Source organism: Euwallacea fornicatus, chromosome 36, assembly GCF_040115645.1.
Source record: "Euwallacea fornicatus isolate EFF26 chromosome 36, ASM4011564v1, whole genome shotgun sequence".
Lineage (NCBI taxonomy): Eukaryota > Metazoa > Arthropoda > Insecta > Coleoptera > Curculionidae > Euwallacea > Euwallacea fornicatus.
Window position 1 is genome coordinate 746,621 of NC_089576.1, and position 21,818 is coordinate 768,438.

General features: G+C 36.5%; 2 protein-coding genes across 5 annotated transcripts; one reads left to right on the forward strand and one right to left on the reverse strand.

Moving 5' to 3' along the window:
* Positions 1-6,832: 6,832 nt before the first annotated feature.
* Positions 6,833-17,066, forward strand: js (jiangshi). 2 transcript variants are annotated; one of them, XM_066300565.1, is made up of 10 exons: positions 6,833-7,104; positions 13,683-13,748; positions 13,805-13,938; positions 14,847-14,977; positions 15,030-15,260; positions 15,320-15,505; positions 15,557-15,676; positions 15,748-15,876; positions 16,038-16,160; positions 16,214-17,066. In XM_066300565.1, exons 1-10 carry the CDS (start codon positions 6,994-6,996, stop codon positions 16,825-16,827), a joined length of 1,845 nt encoding a protein of 614 aa, XP_066156662.1. In that variant the 5' UTR covers positions 6,833-6,993; the 3' UTR covers positions 16,828-17,066. The 2 variants fall into 2 exon arrangements, with proteins under 2 accessions (XP_066156662.1, XP_066156661.1); XM_066300564.1 differs by lacking the exon at positions 15,748-15,876 and having other exon boundaries at positions 6,905-7,104.
* A 732-nt stretch (positions 17,067-17,798) lies between these two features.
* On the reverse strand, positions 17,799-21,737 carry SAK (Sak kinase). Of its 3 annotated transcripts, none has more exons than XM_066300562.1 (10): positions 21,507-21,737; positions 21,136-21,231; positions 20,871-21,056; positions 20,688-20,819; positions 20,270-20,626; positions 19,880-20,213; positions 19,015-19,369; positions 18,710-18,963; positions 18,382-18,653; positions 17,799-18,325 (listed from the first exon to the last, which is right to left on the reverse strand). In XM_066300562.1, exons 1-10 carry the CDS (start codon positions 21,540-21,542, stop codon positions 17,996-17,998), a joined length of 2,352 nt encoding a protein of 783 aa, XP_066156659.1. In that variant the 5' UTR covers positions 21,543-21,737; the 3' UTR covers positions 17,799-17,995. The 3 variants fall into 3 exon arrangements, with proteins under 3 accessions (XP_066156659.1, XP_066156658.1, XP_066156660.1); XM_066300561.1 differs by lacking the exon at positions 21,507-21,737 and adding an exon at positions 21,308-21,487; XM_066300563.1 differs by lacking the exon at positions 21,507-21,737 and having other exon boundaries at positions 21,126-21,233.
* Positions 21,738-21,818: the final 81 nt, after the last annotated feature.

Consider the following 21,818-nt stretch of genomic DNA (forward strand, 5'->3'; position numbering starts at 1 on the left):
CAAGGTGTTGAAAATGGCTTCCACCTGCAAGAATTCATGCCTCGGCGATATTTCGCACATTAACTCCTTAAAAAAATGCAGGTGTATTTTTTACAGTGTTAAAGGCCTGAATCATGCCATTTCTGGGCTCTTATAATTGTCTTCTGTTTTTTTTCCATGAAAACGGTTAAGGTCGTGATAAATATCCAAGAGCCCTTTTTTCCATAGGTATATGGAGCATTGAAAAAAAAAAAAAGTGGCATTTTTGCTTTCAAATTTTGAGACTCGATCCTCATTCAGCTATTCAGTATCGAGACGGATTTATCAGGAAAGCGCCAGAAAAGCCCTGTACTTCGGTCTGCAAGCGAAAGAAGGTGCCATGTTCACATAAACCTTATTTCTGAAAATCACCTAGATTCACCCCCTGAATTCTCGACATGCCGTTATGAAACACTCCGTATAATGAGAATTGATAATATTTGGTTGCCTACGCTTGAGGTGAAGGTGAAGCGAGAGATGTACTGGGTGATTCATTTGGGATGGGACATGGCAAAACTCAAGACACCGGATACCAAAATATAACAATTGGACCCCACATACCTTGTGTCAATGTCACGTGTTTCAAAGTTACAGAGTGTTAAAAGCTGAAATTTTTGTTTTTAAATTTCTTAATAACATTTTGTATTTTTCTAGCATTAACGCCATAATTGGTATACTAAGGTTTTGTAAAATGCCAAGTAAAAGAATTTAGACCTAATTTTCATGTAGCTCCTAGAGAGTGCTAGTTACAGCTCATCGCTTCGGTGTATTTGATTATAACTTTCTATGAGTGCAACTGAAGCCAAATTGTATTCAACATGATGGAAAAACCTTGAATTTTTGCTTAAAGAAGTATCTTCGTTTAACTCCGTAATCTCTCTTCGTATACGAACATTTCCTCTGCGAGCTAATTCGTGTCGTACCATTTCAAATCCTCAAAAACGATAGTGGCTGTGGTTAATTCGCATGACAATGCATACTATAGCTATTGTTACCTCAGCTTGTCAAAGTAATTAGACTATTCACTCGTTAGTTTCCATTTTTAATTCAAAAATTGTAATTTAAAATTAAAAATGCCAAGGCACAGTGACTTTTCCTTTAGTGAAGTGCGCGATGCGCTTTGCGTTCGCGCTCAAATAAGTTTTGTGATCATTTTTATTTTTCATCGGTTCTTTTTTCTCTTGTTCTTCTCCCGATTGAAAAATTAATTTTTCAATTAATTAAGTATTTTAAATGGTTCGACGTGAATCAGCTTGTGGGTGAAAATCTCGTGAACGGAGAGAGATATCGTAATTAGACAACAATATCGTTTGAATAAAAATAGACATTCTTTCATTGTATTGAATAAAATTTGACCTCAGTTGTATTCATAAGAAAATATGATCGAACACACCGAAGCGGCAGTTTGTGACTAACGCTCTCTAGGAGCTACGTAAAAATTAGATCTCATTTTGCATCTTACAGGACCTAAGTATACCAATTCTGGCATTGATACTGTGAAAACACAGAAAGTTGTTAAAGAATTTAAAAATAAAATTTCAATTTTTGACATCTCGTGATTTCAGAACGCGCAACGTTGGTGTAAGGTATGCCGGGTCTAACCGTCATATTTTGATGTCCTACATTTCGGGTTTTATCTTGACCCGTTCCTATTGACTCACTCTGTATAAAAAGAAACGAAACAGTAACAAAAACCACTTAGAGTAATCAGGAATACAGAAAATAAAATTTAAAAAAAGTCGAGGTAGTAATGGTAAAATAAAATAAAGGCGTAATGATAAAATACTAACCATTTACCCCAAATCAACTTTTCGGGATGATGACAATTCTGCAGCCACTGAGAAGAGGAGGGTCAGTTACCGCTTATTTTTGATATAACGTGCACTGCACTGCCCGGTCGCACACGCGCACCTGACTTCGTTCTTACGAATACCTCAAACTTCGAGCGATTCCGGAAACCCGAACGCGAAGAACCGACATTTCCGGTATTGCCAAATAAAATTGCAATTTAAAAGTGCAATTTTCGCGTTTTCTTACCCGTACCAACACTTTCCAGATTACTAGTTATTAACCTTCAGCTCCACCAGAACTTTTTCAATTTTAATCCATATTTTCACTTGAAATTTGACATTTTTCGCCAGCGAAACGGAAGGAAATTCGGAAACGTCATCAACACTGACAACAGAACTGAAGCGTTATTGCATTGTTTCTAAAACCCTCTTAATTCGAAGCCCGCTTCCGAATGACGTCCGAATGACGTCCGCATGAAGTGCTATTGTAAAACCAAGCGTCGATTTGTATATTTTATTATTGTTATTTATTATTTACTAGATTTAGTCCAGTTCTATTTGCGCTTTCATATTCCAATGTCGGTATGAAAGTCCACAATGAGAAATATCAAATAAAATCAATATGGAAACGCAACTAAATTCCCAGAAACGAGATCTGCAGATAGCAATTACTGCTAGAATCTTTTAATTACGTAAGAATCCACTTCATACAGACGACCATCCCAGAATAATGGGAAAGGAGACCTTTCGACCTCACACCGCACTAAATCAGAGTAATGTGAAGTTAAAAAATGGGCCGATACAACTCGCTGTAAATAAATTCGATTGCTGTCTAAAGATGAATCTGTTTCCTCATTCTTCGCTGCAGGATGATGAATAGCTCTCGAAACTCTTCTTCGTTACTTTTTTTTTTTTATTGCGAATCCTTGCTTATCAATAGATGATCAGAGGTTTTAGGCGGTTCGATTAATTAGGTGCCTTTCTTTTCTATTCTTCATTCCCCGATTCTTTATTGATTTCTGAGTAAAATGACAATCGAAAATTTCTCAATTGAACGTAATGCGGATATCGCGTGCAGACTGTTGTGGCAAATTGAATGGGCCGAACTGAAGCCGATCCTACTCGCAACCATCAGGCAGTTTCGTGCATCTTCAAATAATAGCAAAACGGTTTTAACATTTAATCTGAGCCGTTTCCTTGAAAAGTAAGCCACAAATTAACTATTGCGAAATGTGCTCTCCTAACGTTTCTAATTACAGAATAAGAGAGGAAGTGTCAAGGTTATTTTCTATCTTCCAACAATGCAGCGGCTAGTAAGGTTGAGGTTGTATTTTTACTGTGTGTATTTGAAAATCCGGAGCAGAAATTTTACTGGTAATTTCACCTCGGACCTTCAAAGTCCCTACGGCGAATGATGTAGAACTAATTTCCCTCGGTGCCGTGCAACTACGATGATGAAGAAAAGTGCAGGAAGGGCTTAAATAGTTAACAACACCGAAATCGAAAAACCCTAATTAGCTAATTGGTTATAGTATTATAATCCGCCCGAAAATCATTATGCGACTGCGTAACGGGAGACCCAAATTTGTTCAAAGTCGGGCAGTTAGACTAATCTGCGACAGGCGTTAGCGCAGGTTACGAGGGAGTGTTGTATCGTTAGCCAGTATAGTGCACGTTAACAAAATTTCCACAGTTGTTTCAATAGAGGTAGAATGCCGATGTTCCTCTCATACTATTTCCATCATCAGATCTTTACCTCTTTTCGGAAATTTTTGAAAATTTCGATTACAAAAAAGTCCTTTAAAATTCCAGCGACGCAGTTATACCTCCATAAGTGCGCACTCCAACAGTCCCTAGGTAAGGGATGTTAATGGGGGAGAAGTGTTTATAATAACTAAAAATATATATAATTTTATGTAAATTTGTTAAACACATTCCGACAAAATACGACTAACAAAGATTAAGAGTGCAGGGCGGATATCCATCGTTTTTACTGGAGCATCACGAATTGGAGAGTGCACCGAATGATGGAAAGATGCATATCTCGAAAACTGATAGTCGGGAGGAGATGCAGCTTTTTTACATGGAAAAAATACGGGTGCTCAAAATATCTGTGCAGTGCAATGCGAAGAAATTTGAGCTTTTAAAACTCGGGAAGTGCCGCACACTGCGTTCTTTTCAGCCTATGTAAAAATTTCGAAAATTTTCGAATTTGCTGTACCAAAAAGCCTCGCAGACTGAGAAAAATATGCTTTTCCAAGAATTATGTGACAAAATCTAATAATTATTTTTAACTTTGGCACCCGGCACATCACTTATTATCAATTTTCTAATATAGATAAACCATGTGAAATTTAAAGGTTTTTACTTAAGAAACATTCGGCTCGCCTATGCACTGCTAATTATAGGATACCCTGTATAAATCGATAATTTAGTGCAAAGATTTGTTTATTTTATAAGTAGAACGTTGACTTTAATGGGGAAAACTGCTAAATAACTAAAGAAAATAAATCTCTATTATTACGTATAGGAAGCTTACTATATTACTAGTATTTTGCTGACCTCGTGATCCTTATAGCATTCTTTTTAAATGTATCCTTCAAGTACCTTATAAAATTGTTTTGTAAATGAACGACCTAAAACTCTTAAGATGCTTTGATAACGCTGAAGATTTCCGCGACAGCTGTATAATTGTTTCATAAGGTTGACGAGACTGTAATTACTATTTGCACTTCTTTCAGAACTGTTAAGCAGTAATGTAGCGATTGTATCAGTTTATAGCTAAGATAAACAGTAATAAAACGTTTAATAAATGCTTATTATTTTATGCAGTTATTATATTACTTTATAGTAGGTGTGTTTTCGTGTGTATAATTAAATACAACTTATATCACTTAAATGATTTTTTAATCCTCGGTTTGGTCCAAAACAGTGCCTTCTTTCGACCTAAGAATTTCTACAACTTTTCACATTTTAACAGGCGAAGGTTTTGTGAAGTAATTGTTACTAAAGGTGGAGAGAAGTCAGAAATATACCGCCAAAGGTGCGAAAAAATACAAGTCTCACACGAAGAATGTCGGTCAGGAAGATCCGGAAGTGCGGCAAAATGCTACAATAATACCTGTGTGATATCATTTCGTGTGAAGTTAGGTGTGATGATGAAGGGAAAATGATGAAGTTCCACTGATTCCCCGTCGACGTTCCTACAGAGTACAATGAGGTGTACGCTTGCTGAAAAGGCTGTAAAGGAACGTTCTCTTATCGATGTTATGTCTTAGATGACTCAGTCGAGTGATACAACAACAAACAAAGATGTTTATAATAATAGGGAATAAACTAATAATCGAGTGTTGTTTCGTTTGAGAGGCACGTGATATGTGTTACTAGAGTAGCAGAAGTTTACCGATCGAAAATGGGTGTCGCCATAAACCTTTTCCTCTCTTATGGCGAAACTCAAAGTAGCGGTTCTCAGAGGTACGCTCCTTCCTCAAGGTAACATGTCACGCGTAATTGGACCCCAAATTAGAAACGAAACTCCTGATATGGGTTAATTCCTGTCTGAATTGAAAACATTCAATTTCTAAAAGGTTTCTGGTGATCCGATCCCGGGAGCTAGTAGTCCAGGAGATTGTTCTCCTGAGAATTTCATTTGCCCGATTTTACGCTTCTCCGGTAACGGTTACTTCGTAACGATGCAAAGCACTGTTCTGTTTTAGAAAAATACGTTTTTTTTTTCAATGAAATATGCAACACTCAGAAAATTATTTTTATAAGAAAAAAACAGTAGTGTTTCATATCTTTTGTTTAAAGTGTTCAGTGTCACATCGGTCGTGATCCCACTGGTGAAATAAAAAAAAAAAAACATTTCCTTTTCCTTAAAAATTTGTCTCTGCACTCATTTCACTCTTCCCAATTTTCATAAGCATTTTTAATGCCGAAGCTGACTCACTAAGAAAAACAAAAAAAAAGCGTTCGTGCCCCTGCACATCAGGAAGAAAGCCAGAACGGACTAATATTCGCATGAACTTTTTTTCTTAAAATCATCCACAGATTCGCTCCTGGAATTCTTGATGTCCTATTATGTCATGAAACGCCCGGTATACGGCTTTTTTGAGTGTGCATTGTAGTTTTTCCGTTGTTTGCTGGACGGATTCATTGCTGCCTTTACCATTAAAGAAACAAGCGGGAATAACAAACTGTATCAATACGCCTTTCCTCACTAAATGCCAAAGGATGCAAGCCCATCCTAAATACATAAAAATATATCACGGCGACGTTATTTAAGGATGGACGCATCTAGTTTGAATTAGCATAATCTACGTGCTGACAAAAATGTCAAGGTAGATCATGTGATATTCTTTGTGTCTTAGCTAACACAACTGAGCAATACTTTGAGCTCCTATATAGCCACTTGCACGTGATACTGCTTAATTAGGCTTAAAAGGTTTCAGCATTGTAAACAGATTTTCCGGTCGCAGACGAATATTTGGATAAAATTAGCAGAATACATCTGCACAACAAAAATGACTCATTTGGACAAACAAGGAGGCTATAGTTAATTATCTTAACTGGTTAATTAAACTCTACACCCGGAAGTTATTAAATGCCTACCAATTCCCAATAAATGTGATAATTAGCCACGAGGAGAGCACAAAATCCCACGTACTCAATAGAATAATGCTGTGAACCGAACTACAATAAAACATAAGTAAATTTGTATATGATCTTCATCTCCCACATATGAAGGAATGCGTATCGGTCGAGTGTCACGCGCATACACGATGACGTAGTTTAAGGCTGAAGCGAAGCCGCTGCTGGTCTGATTCCGCAGCCATTGTATGTCTCCTCCGCATCGTGCTCTGAAATCACCATAAGTCATCATCACTTATCTCCAAACTTATTTTTGAATACTTCGTCTGCGATATTTTTTCTCAACCACGCCACAAGACCCGTATCGCCCACCATCGCCACCACATGACAATATGTGTTCGACCTTCTCGGGACACCTTTAAGGCGCCGCTGATCTCGGGGGGCTCCCCACACGCCAGACCTGACCCCCGCTGACCCACCCGATACGGTTGGGATTCCTCCGATTCCGCGACATCATCTCGAGTTCTCGAGGGGCAGTTGCGTCAGATCGCAGAGAGCGAAAACAAACGCGAAACGACGCGGCGCCAGTTGGTTGATGGTGTGGGTGGACGAGATGTCTTCTTCTGCTGGTTGGACTCGACCAACGTTGGTCGGGTTGGTTCTATTTGGTGTTTTGATGGGATTTAGTGGAGTTACGGGTCAGAAGGTGGGTGATAAATGATATATGTTTACTATCAGAAGACAAATTTAATATGTTTAATTTATGCATTATACTACAGTATGTTCCAATCATAGGTTTCAGCAGTGTGAGGATCTGAAGAAATATTGATCAGTCAAAAATCCATGAAATCAAATCAAGAAAATTTTTTTAAACGTCCAGAGCGTCCTACACGTATTTTCACTTTTACACGTTTGAAATTTCATTGGTGGCGCTTTTATAACATCAGAACACCACTCGGTATATGATATTAATTGTCACCAAAAATCTAGAGGGTGTTTGGGGAAAATCTCCGTTTAATAATTTCAAGCAATTTTTATCCCTAAACAACTATCACCTCTAGTTGGGACCAACTGACGCGTCTTATATTATCATGTAGTAGCAGTGAAAACCACTAAACTATCAAAGCAAAAACGATATATCTAACTCTTGAAAGCTGAAAAATTATTAAAGAACCGAGTATCTAGTTAAGGTCCTCCATCGCAGTTTAACTACCAGAAAAAGTAGAAGCGTACTTGATGTACCATAACCAACTGCCAACAGAATTAAATCGCGATGACACATGACATTGACAGATTTCGACTAAGACATCTGGGAAAATTAATCTGCCCCGTACGCTTAATGTCGTCAGCAGAAGTAGTCCTAATAAGTTAATTTAGAATGTTCCATCTAACACTTAATAACTTTAGGCGTAGCACGCCCCTAGATAAAACTACAACTAGATATCTATAAAAATCAATAATTTTATCTAGGAAACGTTGACAGGAATTTGAAAAATTGTACATGACGCATTTCAGATGCGACCTTTTTGCCGCATTTTCGCGCGAAGAATTAAAACGCACTAGGTAATTATGAAACACTTTGTATATAAAATTGCGGACTTTAACGTCGTAAAAAACAACAAAGGTAAATAAATTGAATCATTATTTGACAAGACTTGAAAGATGCCTATCTGGTAGGTATGTATGATATTTGTATTTTTTAAAATTATTTGCGTATTTAAAATATGCATTCCAGTAAACATTTACGGCGCAGAAGTGTAACAAAGCCATTAGCGCAGGTTCACGTCAGAGCAATTTAAAAGTGCTTTTATTCAATAAAATTTTCATTGATTGCTTCCATTTATTAGATTGAAGGACTGCAGCATCTAAAATACAGACGTGCATAAAATCCATTGACGTAGGTTTTTCCCACGGAAAATTTGGTACTGCATGAACTAATTCTCCACTCAAAGTGGAACTTGTTCCTTTAGATTTCAAATATATATCTCCATTATCCTCAACTACACGGCTTTCTATTTTTTAATTAACTTAACAATTTAAAAATTTATTAAACGTACAGCTGATTCACTGAAAGCTATTGACGTAGATTGATTATAAAAAAATTAAATAAACTTTTGGAATTATCTAGAACCTTGAATGGTTTTGTGATAAATAATTTTCAAATTTCAAGGATTATAATTAATATATGACATGTTGCATTGAAGTCAGTGGTGTGGATTGATCACCAAGAGCAATTCAAATTAGAGAAAAAAACATTAATTTTCTTTGTAAATGCCATTTGTCCACATTCGCATTGAATACGCTCCTCTCTGCGTTTGAATGAGACGATTTTATGTGGCAAATCGAAGTAGGTATTTAAAATCAATGGCGTGGACTGATAATAAAGATAATTATGATTTTCTTATGAACTCCTATTTGCTCGTCTCTCCTATATTACTCAGGCAAAATCTTGGACGCTACGCCCCTGTTTATCTACCAATTCGTAAAATTGAACGATGGTAGTGAGTTGTACAAAATTGCTTCTAGTGCACCTTTGACTTTTTTTAGTTACATTGATTATTTCGGAAGTTACACAGATGGTTTTGTGCGCTTCAAATGATAGAAGTAGTGGGTAGAGGTAATGTGTAAGGAAAGTTTCATACGAGTGTTATTTTCTCGTTGACACAAAACTTAGTGAGGTGAAAGTAGAGGTAGAAATAGTAAAAAAGTTCCTAAAAACGCTGAGCACCGTTATTGAGATATGGCCCTCCAAAGGGGCCCCATCATTTTGATACTTTTTAAAATAACTTTCTGACGAAGATAATGGAACGAAAATCGTACACATCGTACGATCATATCGTAAAAGTCTTTAACGTTAATGAGCTTCATCAAATTGGATTGTAAACAGGGGCGGTTTTCTAACTGCCTTTAAGTGAAATTTTTCGAATATTTTTTATTCCTTTGCATTATCAAGTAAATAATAATCCTTTTCAATGAATTATACTTTCTTGAAGAAAAACATTTTTTTTTTCGAATTCTGCGTAGCTGAATCGAAAATAATTATTTTTTAAATAATATAGGGTTCAGAAGAGTAATATTTTTTTAATATTTTTACGTAGTAAGCACCTCGTGCAGTGACAATTTTGTTGTAATTATTGTTATTTACGGGTTTTTGAACGCATTTCAGAATTCAATGTCACAACCTAAAATTTATTTTCCACACTCCTTTGCTTCCTTACGTTAATTAGCGACTTTGTAAGTGCGCCCGTTGGCCTTTTTCCAGGAGTAAACTATGTATTTCCACTACAGAAAGTGACGGTCACGTCAAAAAAACTTTCACTATGAAAAATGCCTATGTGAAAATGTTAAAAAAACGTTATACGTTAATTAAAAAATAATTATTTCTGACTAAATCGCACGGAATTCGGAAAAAAGTGGAGGATTTTTTTCTTCAAAAAGCCTAACTCATTAAAATGTGATATTATTAACTTGACAACTGGAATGAATAAAAACATTCTCAAAAATTTCCGTTGAAGTAGTTGCTAACTTTTTAAACACACTGTACATAATGTTAATTTTGGTTTTTGACAAAAAATGAAACAGGCATGCCGGGCATGCTCGGTGACGTACTGTGACGAATCACCCAGAAAATAAAAATATTTATTTCTAAACACGTTCAGGTGACAGCAACGAACGTTAGCCAGCGCCATCTGCCCAAACTCCTGCGGCACATGCTGCTGCTGCTAATTTAATGGGTTAAAATAACAGTGATGGTTCGAGGAAAAATTACATAAACCACGCTTAAACAGATGACTCTTACACCCACCAAACTTGTGTCTTTTTTAACTAATTAATTCACACTTATTATTGAGAAACGTATTAACACTGCAGTTAGATAAATACGCAAATACGCAATTTTACGTGGGAAAGGATCGCGATATCACGCTCCGCCCTGATCATCGAACAGGCTTTCATTTCTGCGTGAATTTCTTCGCATTTTTGTCGATTTGGACACGTAAATTGACTGCACAAACAACGATGAGAATTCTGATGATGTTCCGTGAAATTAATCAGAGACGGTAAAGTTGATTATTGCGACGCCATTCGTTAAACCAAAAAGAAGCTAATATGCACCTAATTCCTTTGGGATAAACCTGTAATCATATCATATGTGTATAAGAAGCTTATGCACAATGCTACGCTAACTCCTTAATTGGTACCTGCGAATGCTGAATAAGATGTTTAATTTATGTAACAATGGTCAAGTACAATAAAGCAAATAATTATTAAATATCCATGAAACATCTATAGTGCAAAAATCTCATCATCAGTATTCAGGGCTATGGCACTCTTTCCGCTCCTCTAGTCCGAAATGCAGGATTGAATAATTAGCTAATTAATTATTAGCCCGAATCATTCATATGGATTTGTCGATGACACCGATATGTTTGCGCAGCGGGATTGATAGCTTCCCTTAATGATTCGTTCACGGAGATCGTGCGGTTTCTCTACGACATCGAACATTACGAGGAAAAAGGAGATCTCGTTCGGGAACTGATCTTCGTTACTCAATAACTATGAATAAAATCCGCCGAATTACCTAATGTGGTAAGGAGAAAACAATTTTAATAACTTCCCTTGGTTTTGTGATCGGTTCTCTTCAATCTAATTTGCATCTAATGTCAAATTTATCGATGCTTTTTATCTAAATTACTCACGCACGAGGAGAAATGTTTCGGCTTTTGGTGGTCGTTAGGCGCAGTGCGATAGAAAATTTCAACCAAGCTGTTTCTTGCGCTCAAGGAAGCCGTAAGCGATGCTTTCAATGTCTCCAAAACCACGAGGATAACACGATTATTTTCAGAAATATCCACTGTCTGTATCATTAAAATTTATAATTATTTATGGGCACGTGACGAGTCCGGCCGCATCAAGAATATTATTAATCTTGTCTAATTATATAATCTTGGATATTACGCTGCTGAATCCAACAAGTTTTTTCATTCCCTGCATTTTTGCTACTTTAAATCCCAGTTTCGCATGCCTTCGTATTGCTCCGGCATTGCGGATTGATCTTTAACTAAGAACATCATCAATTATCTTTGAATAATCGAACTACATGCTCAGTGGTTAGCGCAACTATTAATAAACCAAACCTATTAGCGCTTGTAAACAACAATCAAAAGCGGACATCTGCACCTCTAATCTTACTCAGAAATGACGCCAATAATGGCCTTATTACCAACTGCAGCCTTCGGAGTCGCAGCCGTTTGTGTTTGTGTACACCCATCGATGACCTTAAAAGGTCTCATCGTTCAGCATTAGCGTTCTTTATTTCCATATTGCTCCCGACAAAGGTCACCTGAATTCTGATTTGGTACGGACGGCGTAACAACTATGCGATCGGAATTTTTACGCCACTTGTGTTATAATTATTTATGATGAAGATGTGCATAAGTGAAGAAGTTTCATTGGATGTTAATGCTAATTAAATGATTGTCGCTTCGCAACCGCGAGTGAAAGGATCTCGAAATTATATTTCGATATTATAACCGACTGCTTCAGTTAACTCTACCGTTTTAGCAGAGATTGCTTTGAAGGGCAAAAACTAGTGAATACCGCCTCCACTCACTACATCCTTTCTACGTGCAATGCAAATAGCTATAAATTCGAAGAGGACACAATTCGGAGAGATGACCCCGTCTGAAGTTGATTACACACGATGCGTAATTATTATTTCAGCAAGAACCGGGTCGAAACGGACGAAATGAAAGGAAAAACAAACATTCTTCCCTAATTTAAATGTACAAACACGCGGACTTTTCGCATAATTGTACAAAGGCATCATTACAAAATACCGTCGAGCATTGCCTTACGCCATATTCCGGCTTTTGTGTCTGTCGGAACAGTCTTCGGATTATAGCACAATGGCTCATCTATTTTATAAAACATAACTGCTTGTGTACCTGATGGCATTACGTTATAGGTTTGTGCCGGGAAAATGTTTCAGCGATTGCAACAATTTATCAAAAACAATTCGCCAACTGCCAAACGGGGGAGACGGTGAAATTATGAACATACTCTCGGTGACGCCAATCGACGTCAGGCTTCGAATTCCGTCGATGAGTTGAAGTATTAGCGCCCTCCAGAGAAAAATAATGAACTGATGAATGAATAGAAAAAGACGAAAGGTGTTTGAAGCACTCTTAAATAAAAAATTTTGCCTTAATATCAGTGAAGGACTCGTGGCGTCCTTATTATATTATTCGCTTATTCGTATGAAAAATCTACTATTTTGCTAGTCATACTTACTAAAATGTAAATGATTGTAAAATCGTTCTAAAAAGTTATTTAAAAAAAACAAACGAAAAATGAAAATTAATGTCTCTCAAGGGCGACTCTAATTGGCAAGCCATGGAATTAAACGTGGCAACGTCGCTTTTAAGCTACTCACGGTCCCGCTATTTTACCTTGGCATAACAGATTGTGACAAGCCTTTTGCAAAAAAAAAATAAAAATAAAAATAAAATAACTCAAGACTCTTTGTGAGCTCAACATCGAAAACAAACGACATTCCTATTAATAAACAAGTGTTTTTCACAGTTTATGTACTAATTAACCGAACTTTTAGTACATTTTTTACCAAATTCATTCGTGTTTTTCTCAAAAACGAACAGATAGATTTTGAATATGAGTTTGAATACACCGTTGTATGTATTTTTAAAAGACCTTTAAGTTGAGGTATCACTTGACCCATGTTTTATTTTTTTTAATCGTTGCTTTTGTGCTACCGGTGACGTAGCAACATTAAAAAAAAAATAAACAAACATAAAAAAATAGTATTTTTTATTCTTTTTAGTGCTGCTTTTAAATTCTATTAAAGATGATTCCAGAAAGAAAAAAACGATTTTTAAAATGTTGTTTTTTTCACAATAATTGAAAAACCAAAAATAATTTCATAGATCTTGTTGTTTGATCAGGCTATTCTCTCGAATGCGCAACTTTTCTCCTATTTGACCAAGTCTATCGATTTCCACTCGGACCGGACGTTCTTATCTTGGACACGCTATATCTTAAAATACCTGTTTTATTAGCAGTTTTTGAAGAATGTGAGTGGGCTTAAAAGCAGAGGTCCAAAATGAATTTCCTGCTATGGTAATTGTACCCTAATTAGCAGTTTCTGAACTAATGCCGGTTGCGAAAATCTCAGAAGCAAAATCCTTGATATTTGTAACGAATTTAGTACTCTTACGCAAACGATACATAATTTCGAAATTTGGTTAATCGAGACGTTTCTAATTCCAGCCTTCATCATTTTCCTGCGACGGAAGGACGTCCGGATATTACGCCGATGTATCGGCTGGATGTCAGGTAAAGATTAAAATTTAAAAAACTGTTTTTGGTACTTGGGAATTAATGATATTTAGGTGTATCACATGTGTGACGGTCTCGGGAGGCAATTCAGCTATCGCTGTCCGAAAAACACGCTTTTCCAGCAACGGATGCTGATTTGCGATCATTGGTATATGGTCAACTGCAGCAAAGCTGAGGAGGATTACAGGTTAGTATTACGTCACAAGAAATCTACTTCGAAACCTGTTTTTTTAAATAACAATAATAATCTTAACAGGAAAACTACGTTTAAGTATATTTTTTTGGTATTTACCTAATAGATACGTGAAAAGGTTTTTGAATGCTCCTGCGTTGCATATGTGTTTGAAAGGTCGTCCGTAACGAGTTGCTTTTAGGGGAATTTCGGAACATGTAATTACATATACAGTAATTACGGATGTTGAGTGTTTTTTAGTGTTATTTATTCTTTTAATGATGGATCGAAAAGTACAGATACCGTATCAGTGTTAGGTACCAAAAAGATTCATGTGTTGTAGAGACAATTCGACGTTTAAAAACTTCCATAAAAATCAATAGTAGTTTATTTCCAAATGCTCAGGCAAACCAGTTTCCGTTTCAAATTCGGCAATAAAAGTAACTGGACAATATTTCCAATTACGTAAAACTCATAAAATATCTCAAAAATGTCCGATCAATGTAAATCAAACAGAATACCGTTCTTCAACATAACGGAAAAAAAAACGAAAATAATTCTTATAACAAAACACATGGCATTTGGAAAATCTAAGTAAAACACAGGAGAAAATAGCTTCCACGTATAATCCCGAGAACGTTGCCTCATTGCCATATTGACTCCTTGTTGAAACAACATGTTAATGTTATTGGGGCTCGATTTGACCAAGACACCATTAGGAACTTGGCAGCAATAAGAAAAAATATGGGGAGACGCCTGTTTCTCAAGCGTTTTCGTTCGATTTTTCCAAATACGTTTTATTCTTCCAGGTTGCTATTTTGAAAATCCATTAATAGATAAAACTTCACAGAGAATGAGAACAAATCAATCTACAAGATTAAAATTAAATAATAATTAATTTAAACTTTTTTCTTGTGTTTTAGTGCCAACTTACTCATAGGACAACGAGGCAGGCCCTTCGTCGAAGACTTGCAATTCCACAGAACTCCTCGGCCAGATTTAGTTGACCCACACGTAAGCCAAACTGAAACTAAAATCACTAGCAATGTGATCGGTACGTAAATTCACTCCAAAACCTTTTGGTCCTTATACAAAAATTTATCTAGGAGCAGACACTGAGAACTCCCATACTGAATACTTCTTACCTAGTCACTGGTCCACAGAAATCTCCAGTCAATCAACAACACCTACTTCTAATAAGCAGGATAAAAGCAATAGTAATTTCGTTAAACAGTCTTATTACAAGACTAACTACAACACTCGCGATAGAGTTTTTATTGACACTTCGAGATCTAATAATGGAAAAGTGTTAAATTTTAATTCAATTAACCGGCAAGGTAGATACATAAATATGACAAATAGAAACATCGGTTCACTGTCTTTTCTTCTTTTTTAGGTGCAAACACTTTGAATGATAACTCAAAATCAGCTCCCAGTGTGAACTTTCCTTCAGGATTTAAAGCCACAACTCCTGTGTATCCTAAAGAGGTAAACCTGGACTTGTCAAAGTTTGACAATTTCCAAGACCCTCTGAGCGGAGATTCCAATGTACAAACTGTGAACTTTCCCTCTAAATTTCAAGGTGAAATTCAACATCAATCATTATCGATTATAACCAAAACATTCTCTACAGCTACCACTCCAGTGTATCCCAAACACGTGGATACAGACCCATCTCAGCTATCAGAATTCGATTTGCCAGTAGATACGGATAGCGATAAAGGAACAGTAAATTTCGCCTCGAAGTTCAAAGGTTTGTCCTCAGTTTTCGCACCATTTAGGACTATATAAGGAGCACTTGATTGTATGATAATGTTTCTACAGCCACGACTCCGGTTTACCCTCTCCGAGTGGAGGTAGATGCGTCGAAATTGTCTGAATTTGATGTCTCAATTCCAGAGACAAAAGGAAATCCGGAAAGTTTTTCAATTAATTTCGGCTCGAATTTTAGAGGTTGGTCTGTAGACTAACATCTGCATGGTCGAATCATACAAATGCATGATCGTTCACGATTTATTACTACTAAAAAAATTTCACGTAACCAGAGGTGGTTTTGTCATTCCCAAAAAAATAAAATAAAATCACTTTGAAATCCTAAAAAAAAAACCTTTCAGCCACTACTCCAGTATATCCAAAAACAGTGGATGTGGACCAATCTAAATTCTCAGGCTCCGAAGAGCGACCTCCTGATCAAACTATTGAAGACGTGATCGTGAACTTTTCCTCAGATTTTAAAGGTTAATTTCAGGCACAACATTTGCTAGCTTCTTATGTCAAAATCTTTTATTAGCAACCACTCCAGTCTACCCACAACACGTGGACGTTGACCTATCAAAGTTCCAGGAACCTGTAGAGCTTCCCCCAGAGAAATCATCATCTTCGCAAATTAATAACACTGTGAATTTCGGTTCTAGTTTCAAAGCCACCACTCCAGTGTATCCTCTAAGCGTTGATGCTACTTCTCCAATTCCGTCCGAATTTGGTTTGGTTCCACCCAAATTCAGTGAAAACGATATTTCAGTCAATTTTGCATCTAAATTTCAAGCCACCACTCCAGTTTACCCGAAAAGCGTGGAGCCTACCAGTCCAGACCCCAACAGTGCTGGATTAGAACCTCCAGAGCAAAACTTTTTGAAATTGAACCTGGAACCTCCAAGCTTCGACACCACATTCCGCAGAAGAAGTGATGAAGAGGATCCTTCAGTGGTCGGAAACACTTTTAACAGCCAACAACTGAACGAGTTTATGGTGACCATTAAACCTGAGCAGTTGAAAGATTTAAAGCAGCTCTGGCACATCCCAGAGTACGATTTTCCCTTGGAAAGCGTGGTAAGGCCCGGATACGAGAGTGAATTCAGTTCCTTTCAAGCTAGAAGCCCTAAGTTAAAATCCAGTAATAGGTGAAAGATAAATGATGACTAATTTCGTTTGTGAATGTGTAGGATTGATTGAATGAAGAAAGATCTACGAGCATTTTAGTGGTTTTATAAAATATTTTTTTTATTTATTAAGTCCTGATAGGTCTGGAGCTTTTGAAGATTAATTAAGAATGATAATTTGATAGTAGTTAAGCATAATTTTGTAAATAATAATAGTGTAACTATTGTATATTGGTAGATATAGTATTAAAACAATTTCAGAAATTTTACAGAGTTTTAGTGCCCATTGCAGGCCGATGTTTTGATTTCTCCACACTTCAACAATTATGTTTTTTTTACAAAGAGACATTTTAGTTCCACTAATGATCTACGTCACAGGTGTTTATCGGAGATTTAAATCCCATAATTTAGTTCAGAAAATCTAAAGATTATTAATTCCTCCAAGCCACAGCAGTCGTATTGGTTTCTTACTACCAAAAACAATTAAAAAATATATTTATCAATTTATCCAAAATATAGTGTCGAAGATTCACGATCGTTATTGAAAACTATAAGCAATTTTGCACAATGTTTCAAAAATTATGTAGTGATTCTTTTTTCTAGCTTTAAAAACAAGTAATTTTTGAGAAAACTTCTTCTACTCCTACAGACTGATAGACTCAGTACTAAAACCCTTGGGACAAATGAAGCTCCCAAGATGCAGCTACGTCACAGGAAAATACTGACAATTTCGTAAATTTTGTGTGGTGGTTAACGACAGTGTACAGTTGAAACTACAGACTAAACAGACATAAAAATTACCAAATATCAGGAATTCTGTTTGAAATTACTTCACGTTAAATTGATAAAAATATTTGTGGGGGCGCAATGTGGTGTTAAAGTCTGTGCATTTGACAACTTGAAATACTCTGGACAGTAAACGAACATTTTTATTAGCAGAGATCCCTGTAATATGACATAATTTCTCTTCAGTGAGGACTATAAATACACAACTAGTTCACTTCGCAACTTCCGCTTTTTTATTGATCCACTCTTAAAGAATTGCCACCAATAATTTCTCCATATAGATCAAATAAATTAAAATTCTCTGCACAAAATTTCACTTAAAGCTCGATAATCAAACAATTTAGCCAAAAAGCACATAACAAAGTCTTACATTTGTGTTACTTACGGATCGTATACCTCAATAACGGCTACCTCAAACACCGAAACTGCTTCTCTACTAACGGCGTAGTCACAGGGGTGCTCAAATACTTGACCACCTTTGGCATTAGCTGCATCTTCGCCATAATGGTTTTGGGAATACTGTCTGTATCTTTGTAGGTGACAATGTGTCCGTCTGGATACTGGAAGCGCACATGATGTTTCCCGTCCACCCATAGCTGAGAACCATCATTGTATCTAACGTTCAACTCGCCACTGGGTAACTGAATTGCGGTGCCCACCCCTGGGATTGTTACTTGTTTTTCTTTAGTTGAACGGCTGCTGGTAGTGTTACTGTTTATTGAAACCGTAAAAGAGGGCTGAGTAAAGGAAAAAATTAATTATATAACAATATTAAATTTGCAGAAAAACTCACTAAGAAATATTTGGAGATGTTTTCTTTTCCGGGGCCGTTAGACGACGAGCAAGGTCGTCTTCCCACAATAATAGGAAAATTATTGCCTGCTAATTTACTTAAAGTCTCTTCGAGCATTAAACAATGCTTGAAACACTCTTGAGAGTGCTTCCACATTAATTCCAGAGTGCCTGTGAGGTTGAGACAGTCGCCGGCACTGCGGAAATTGTATTTTTGATTCGCGGCATTTGAGATAATGATTCCTTCTGTTGTGCTTTGAGTTACTTTACCTCCTAAAAAGCATGTTCTATGAAGTATTAGTAAAATTAATGAAAAGGAAACACTTTACCTTCATAAAAACACCCTTCGAAATCTGTTAAATTCTCCATGAGCAGACATTTGGCTTTGTCGCTGTAATAAGTAACTTTCGGGGTTTTTGCCCGGACTAGCTCAACGAACTTAAACGCGTACATGTACTTTTTCCAATGCTTTTCCGGCAAATTCTCAATACTGTAAATCTTGTCCGCCCCTTGACCGGGCAGTGGCGGCGTCTCCTCGGAAGGTGGAACACCTCTACCTCCTTCCGGTTCATACATTACAATCCTGCAGAGTAAATTTTCTAAACTCAATGCCACTGCTGCCACATAAAACTACCTCAAACCGTCAGGAGATATGCGCATAATTTCACACACAACCTCCTTCTTCAGACTACCCTTTTTTTTTATAAATTCGACCGTCACTTCTCCGTCGATTTGAATACTTAAAATGGCATTTTTCGTCTGATGTCGCGTGGGAAGTAACCTCTGAGAACAAAACTGAACCAATTTTTGCGATTTTTGGAAACCCGCCAGTTTTTCTGTGCTTTGATGGTTTGGCAGTTCTTCATGGGATATTCTTAGGTTCTCCAGACTAGATAATATTCTATTGCCACTGTTATGATCCGACCATCGCAAGGGGGGAAGAGGTGATTTGGTTGGTATTTCTGTGAGGATTTGGTTATCATGGAGCCCTGAATTGAAAATGAAAATGGATTTGAAATTCTACAGAAATTTCGTTCATGGAATAATTTCAAAAGAAACATTAGTGATTTTTGACGCTATTTAGTTATTTTTTACTATGAAACTACTTGATTTGCTATTTTTATATATTCAGCTTGACTTCATTTCAAGTATAATAAAACACGTAACTGAAAATATTGCTTATTCTTAACTTGCTCCAATAAATTCTCTTTTATATTTGTCATCAGACCTGATTCTACAAACACCTTTATGATTATTTGTTTTTTTTTTCCAATTAAAAAGAACAAACACAAAAAATAAATAAAGCCCTAGCTAATTTTTTACATTGAGATAAACATGTTTGAAAAATAAACTATCTAACACGTGTAATTTGATAATAATATGTATTGAGAAAATTGGAAATCATTAGGTCCTCTAAATTTAGATCCTCAATAGCTCCTCTGTCCGCACGATAATTAAAAAACTATAAAATCTTTCGTCAACAAAACAATGAATCTTACTTCCTCCTGGATCATTAGGATGAAAACAGTGGTTACTGCACTGACTAACAGTAGCAGGAACGTCTTGATAACTACACCTACTGTCAGGCTCGCAATTCCATCGCTCCTGATGCACACATTCCTGCTCTATGGATAATCCATGCATGTATGGTGTATTGTGAGCATAATCCATACTATGAGTAAGCCTTTTTGAGTGATAGGGAGTTTCCAAAGGATAGCAATCACTGTTTGCTTTTCTTGAGTGCAAATTGCTGAGAAGAATGCCATCAAAAGCACTATCCCTTCGGCTTGACATGGTATGAATGCCACTGTCCTGGGTTAAATTATTAGATATCTAATGGATAAAATACAAATTATTTTTAGTAAATAAAATTTTTAAGACACAATTACCTGACTCCTCTTAATGAAGGGATGATCCAGAATTTGCTCAAGACCAATTCTGTCCTTAGGATTCTTTTGCAGAAGGGAATTAATTAGATCCTTGGCCTCAGGGGATAAATGATTTGGCAGACTGTAACTGGCCATTACGACTCTAGTCAATGTGCTCTTCACACCATTTGTATCAAATGGTGGAGAACCAACTAAGAGGGTATAAAGGAGGCAACCCAAGCCCCATACATCTACTTCGAGACCGTGAGAGCCTCGAGTGGCTACTTCAGGAGAAATGAAATTTGGTGTGCCACACATTGTACGATGTTTTTCATCAGGGCGAGTTAGTTGAGTTGCCAATCCAAAATCGGCGATTTTCTAGTTGAAATAATGAAATATCAGATTACAAAATGTTAGTGGTTGATAATGGAAGACTTACTACTTGCATGTCTTTGGTCAAAAGTAAGTTGGACAATGATATATCACGGTGTAAAATGTTGTGAAAGTGCAGGTATTTAATGCCCTCAACCACCTGCTTCATTATGCTACTGACCTCACACTCACTTAATTTCTAAAATGCTTCAATAATGTAATATTTGAATTTACATAAAATATAACTAACTTTTCTTTTAATGTACTGCTGCAACTCGCCATTATGGCACAACTCTAAGATTAAATACACATAATTAGCATCCTCAATGAATGTATATAGTTCTAATATTGAGGGGTGCTTTAGTCGGGAATGTATTGATACTTCCTGCTGAACTCTGCTCACCATTCCTTCAGCTTGCATTAGTTTTTTATCAATCTAAATAAACAGAAACATCAAATAACAATGAGCAGATTGTTGGAATAAAATATTGAATTTTATAGTTACTGGAGTTTACCATCTTGATTGCAACACCTGCACCAGTTTTACGACATACTGCTTGGTATACAGAAGCAAATCCGCCTTTGCCCAGCAAGTGGAGCACCTCATAATCCTAAAATAAGGGAGTCCTAAGTAAAATCATACTCTATATCCTCAATATCAGAGCCAACATCAGAGCGTTGACATACTTTGATATTAACTGCTATTATATTAAAAGAAACACCCCAAAACACCTCAGGATAACAGCTGATAACAACTGGGTATTTACTAGGAAATTTACTATTCTTTGGTAAATAGGGAGATACCCTAACGTACTTCCTATTATGTTTTTGTACGTTTCTCACCATCAACTCAGTGAATTAAATAAATTGCAGTGCTTCTGTTTACCTCTATGCGATCGCTGAATGAGTATTTGCGGTTCATTCTGTACGGCAGGAATAACTTCGAAATGTGTCTTAAGAAACTGTTTATCACTTTTCTATTTCGTACACTCAAAAACAGTCTCAAATTAACATTATTTTACATATTTAACTTAATTTTGAACTTTAACGAAGAGCTTAAAAACTTTTGAAAAAGTTTGTTGTCATCAACAAAAGCCAGGAAGACGTTATTATTGTCAAAGTTGTCAGATGTCAAAATTTGAATTTTACTTCATCGAGAGTACTGCTTAAAATGAGTTTGTATTCTTAGAGTGACTGC

What these genes read in the sequence shown, in the direction of transcription:
- js (XM_066300565.1), top strand. Translation starts at nt 6,994, where the DNA reads ATGGTGTGGGTGGACGAGATGTCTTCTTCTGCTGGTTGGACTCGACCA. An exon ending in TAATTCAATTAACCGGCAAG is followed by an intron (nt 15,261 to 15,319) that starts GTAGATACATAA and finishes CTTCTTTTTTAG; the next exon opens with GTGCAAACACTTTGAATGAT. An exon ending in CTTTTCCTCAGATTTTAAAG is followed by an intron (nt 16,161 to 16,213) that starts GTTAATTTCAGG and finishes ATCTTTTATTAG; the next exon opens with CAACCACTCCAGTCTACCCA.
- SAK (XM_066300561.1), bottom strand. Translation starts at nt 21,466, where the DNA reads ATGGTGAGAAACGTACAAAAACATAATAGGAAGTACGTTAGGGTATCT. An exon ending in TAATAGCAGTTAATATCAAA is followed by an intron (nt 21,232 to 21,307) that starts GTATGTCAACGC and finishes CCCTTATTTTAG; the next exon opens with GATTATGAGGTGCTCCACTT. An exon ending in ATATCTCCTGACGGTTTGAG is followed by an intron (nt 18,964 to 19,014) that starts GTAGTTTTATGT and finishes TTTACTCTGCAG; the next exon opens with GATTGTAATGTATGAACCGG.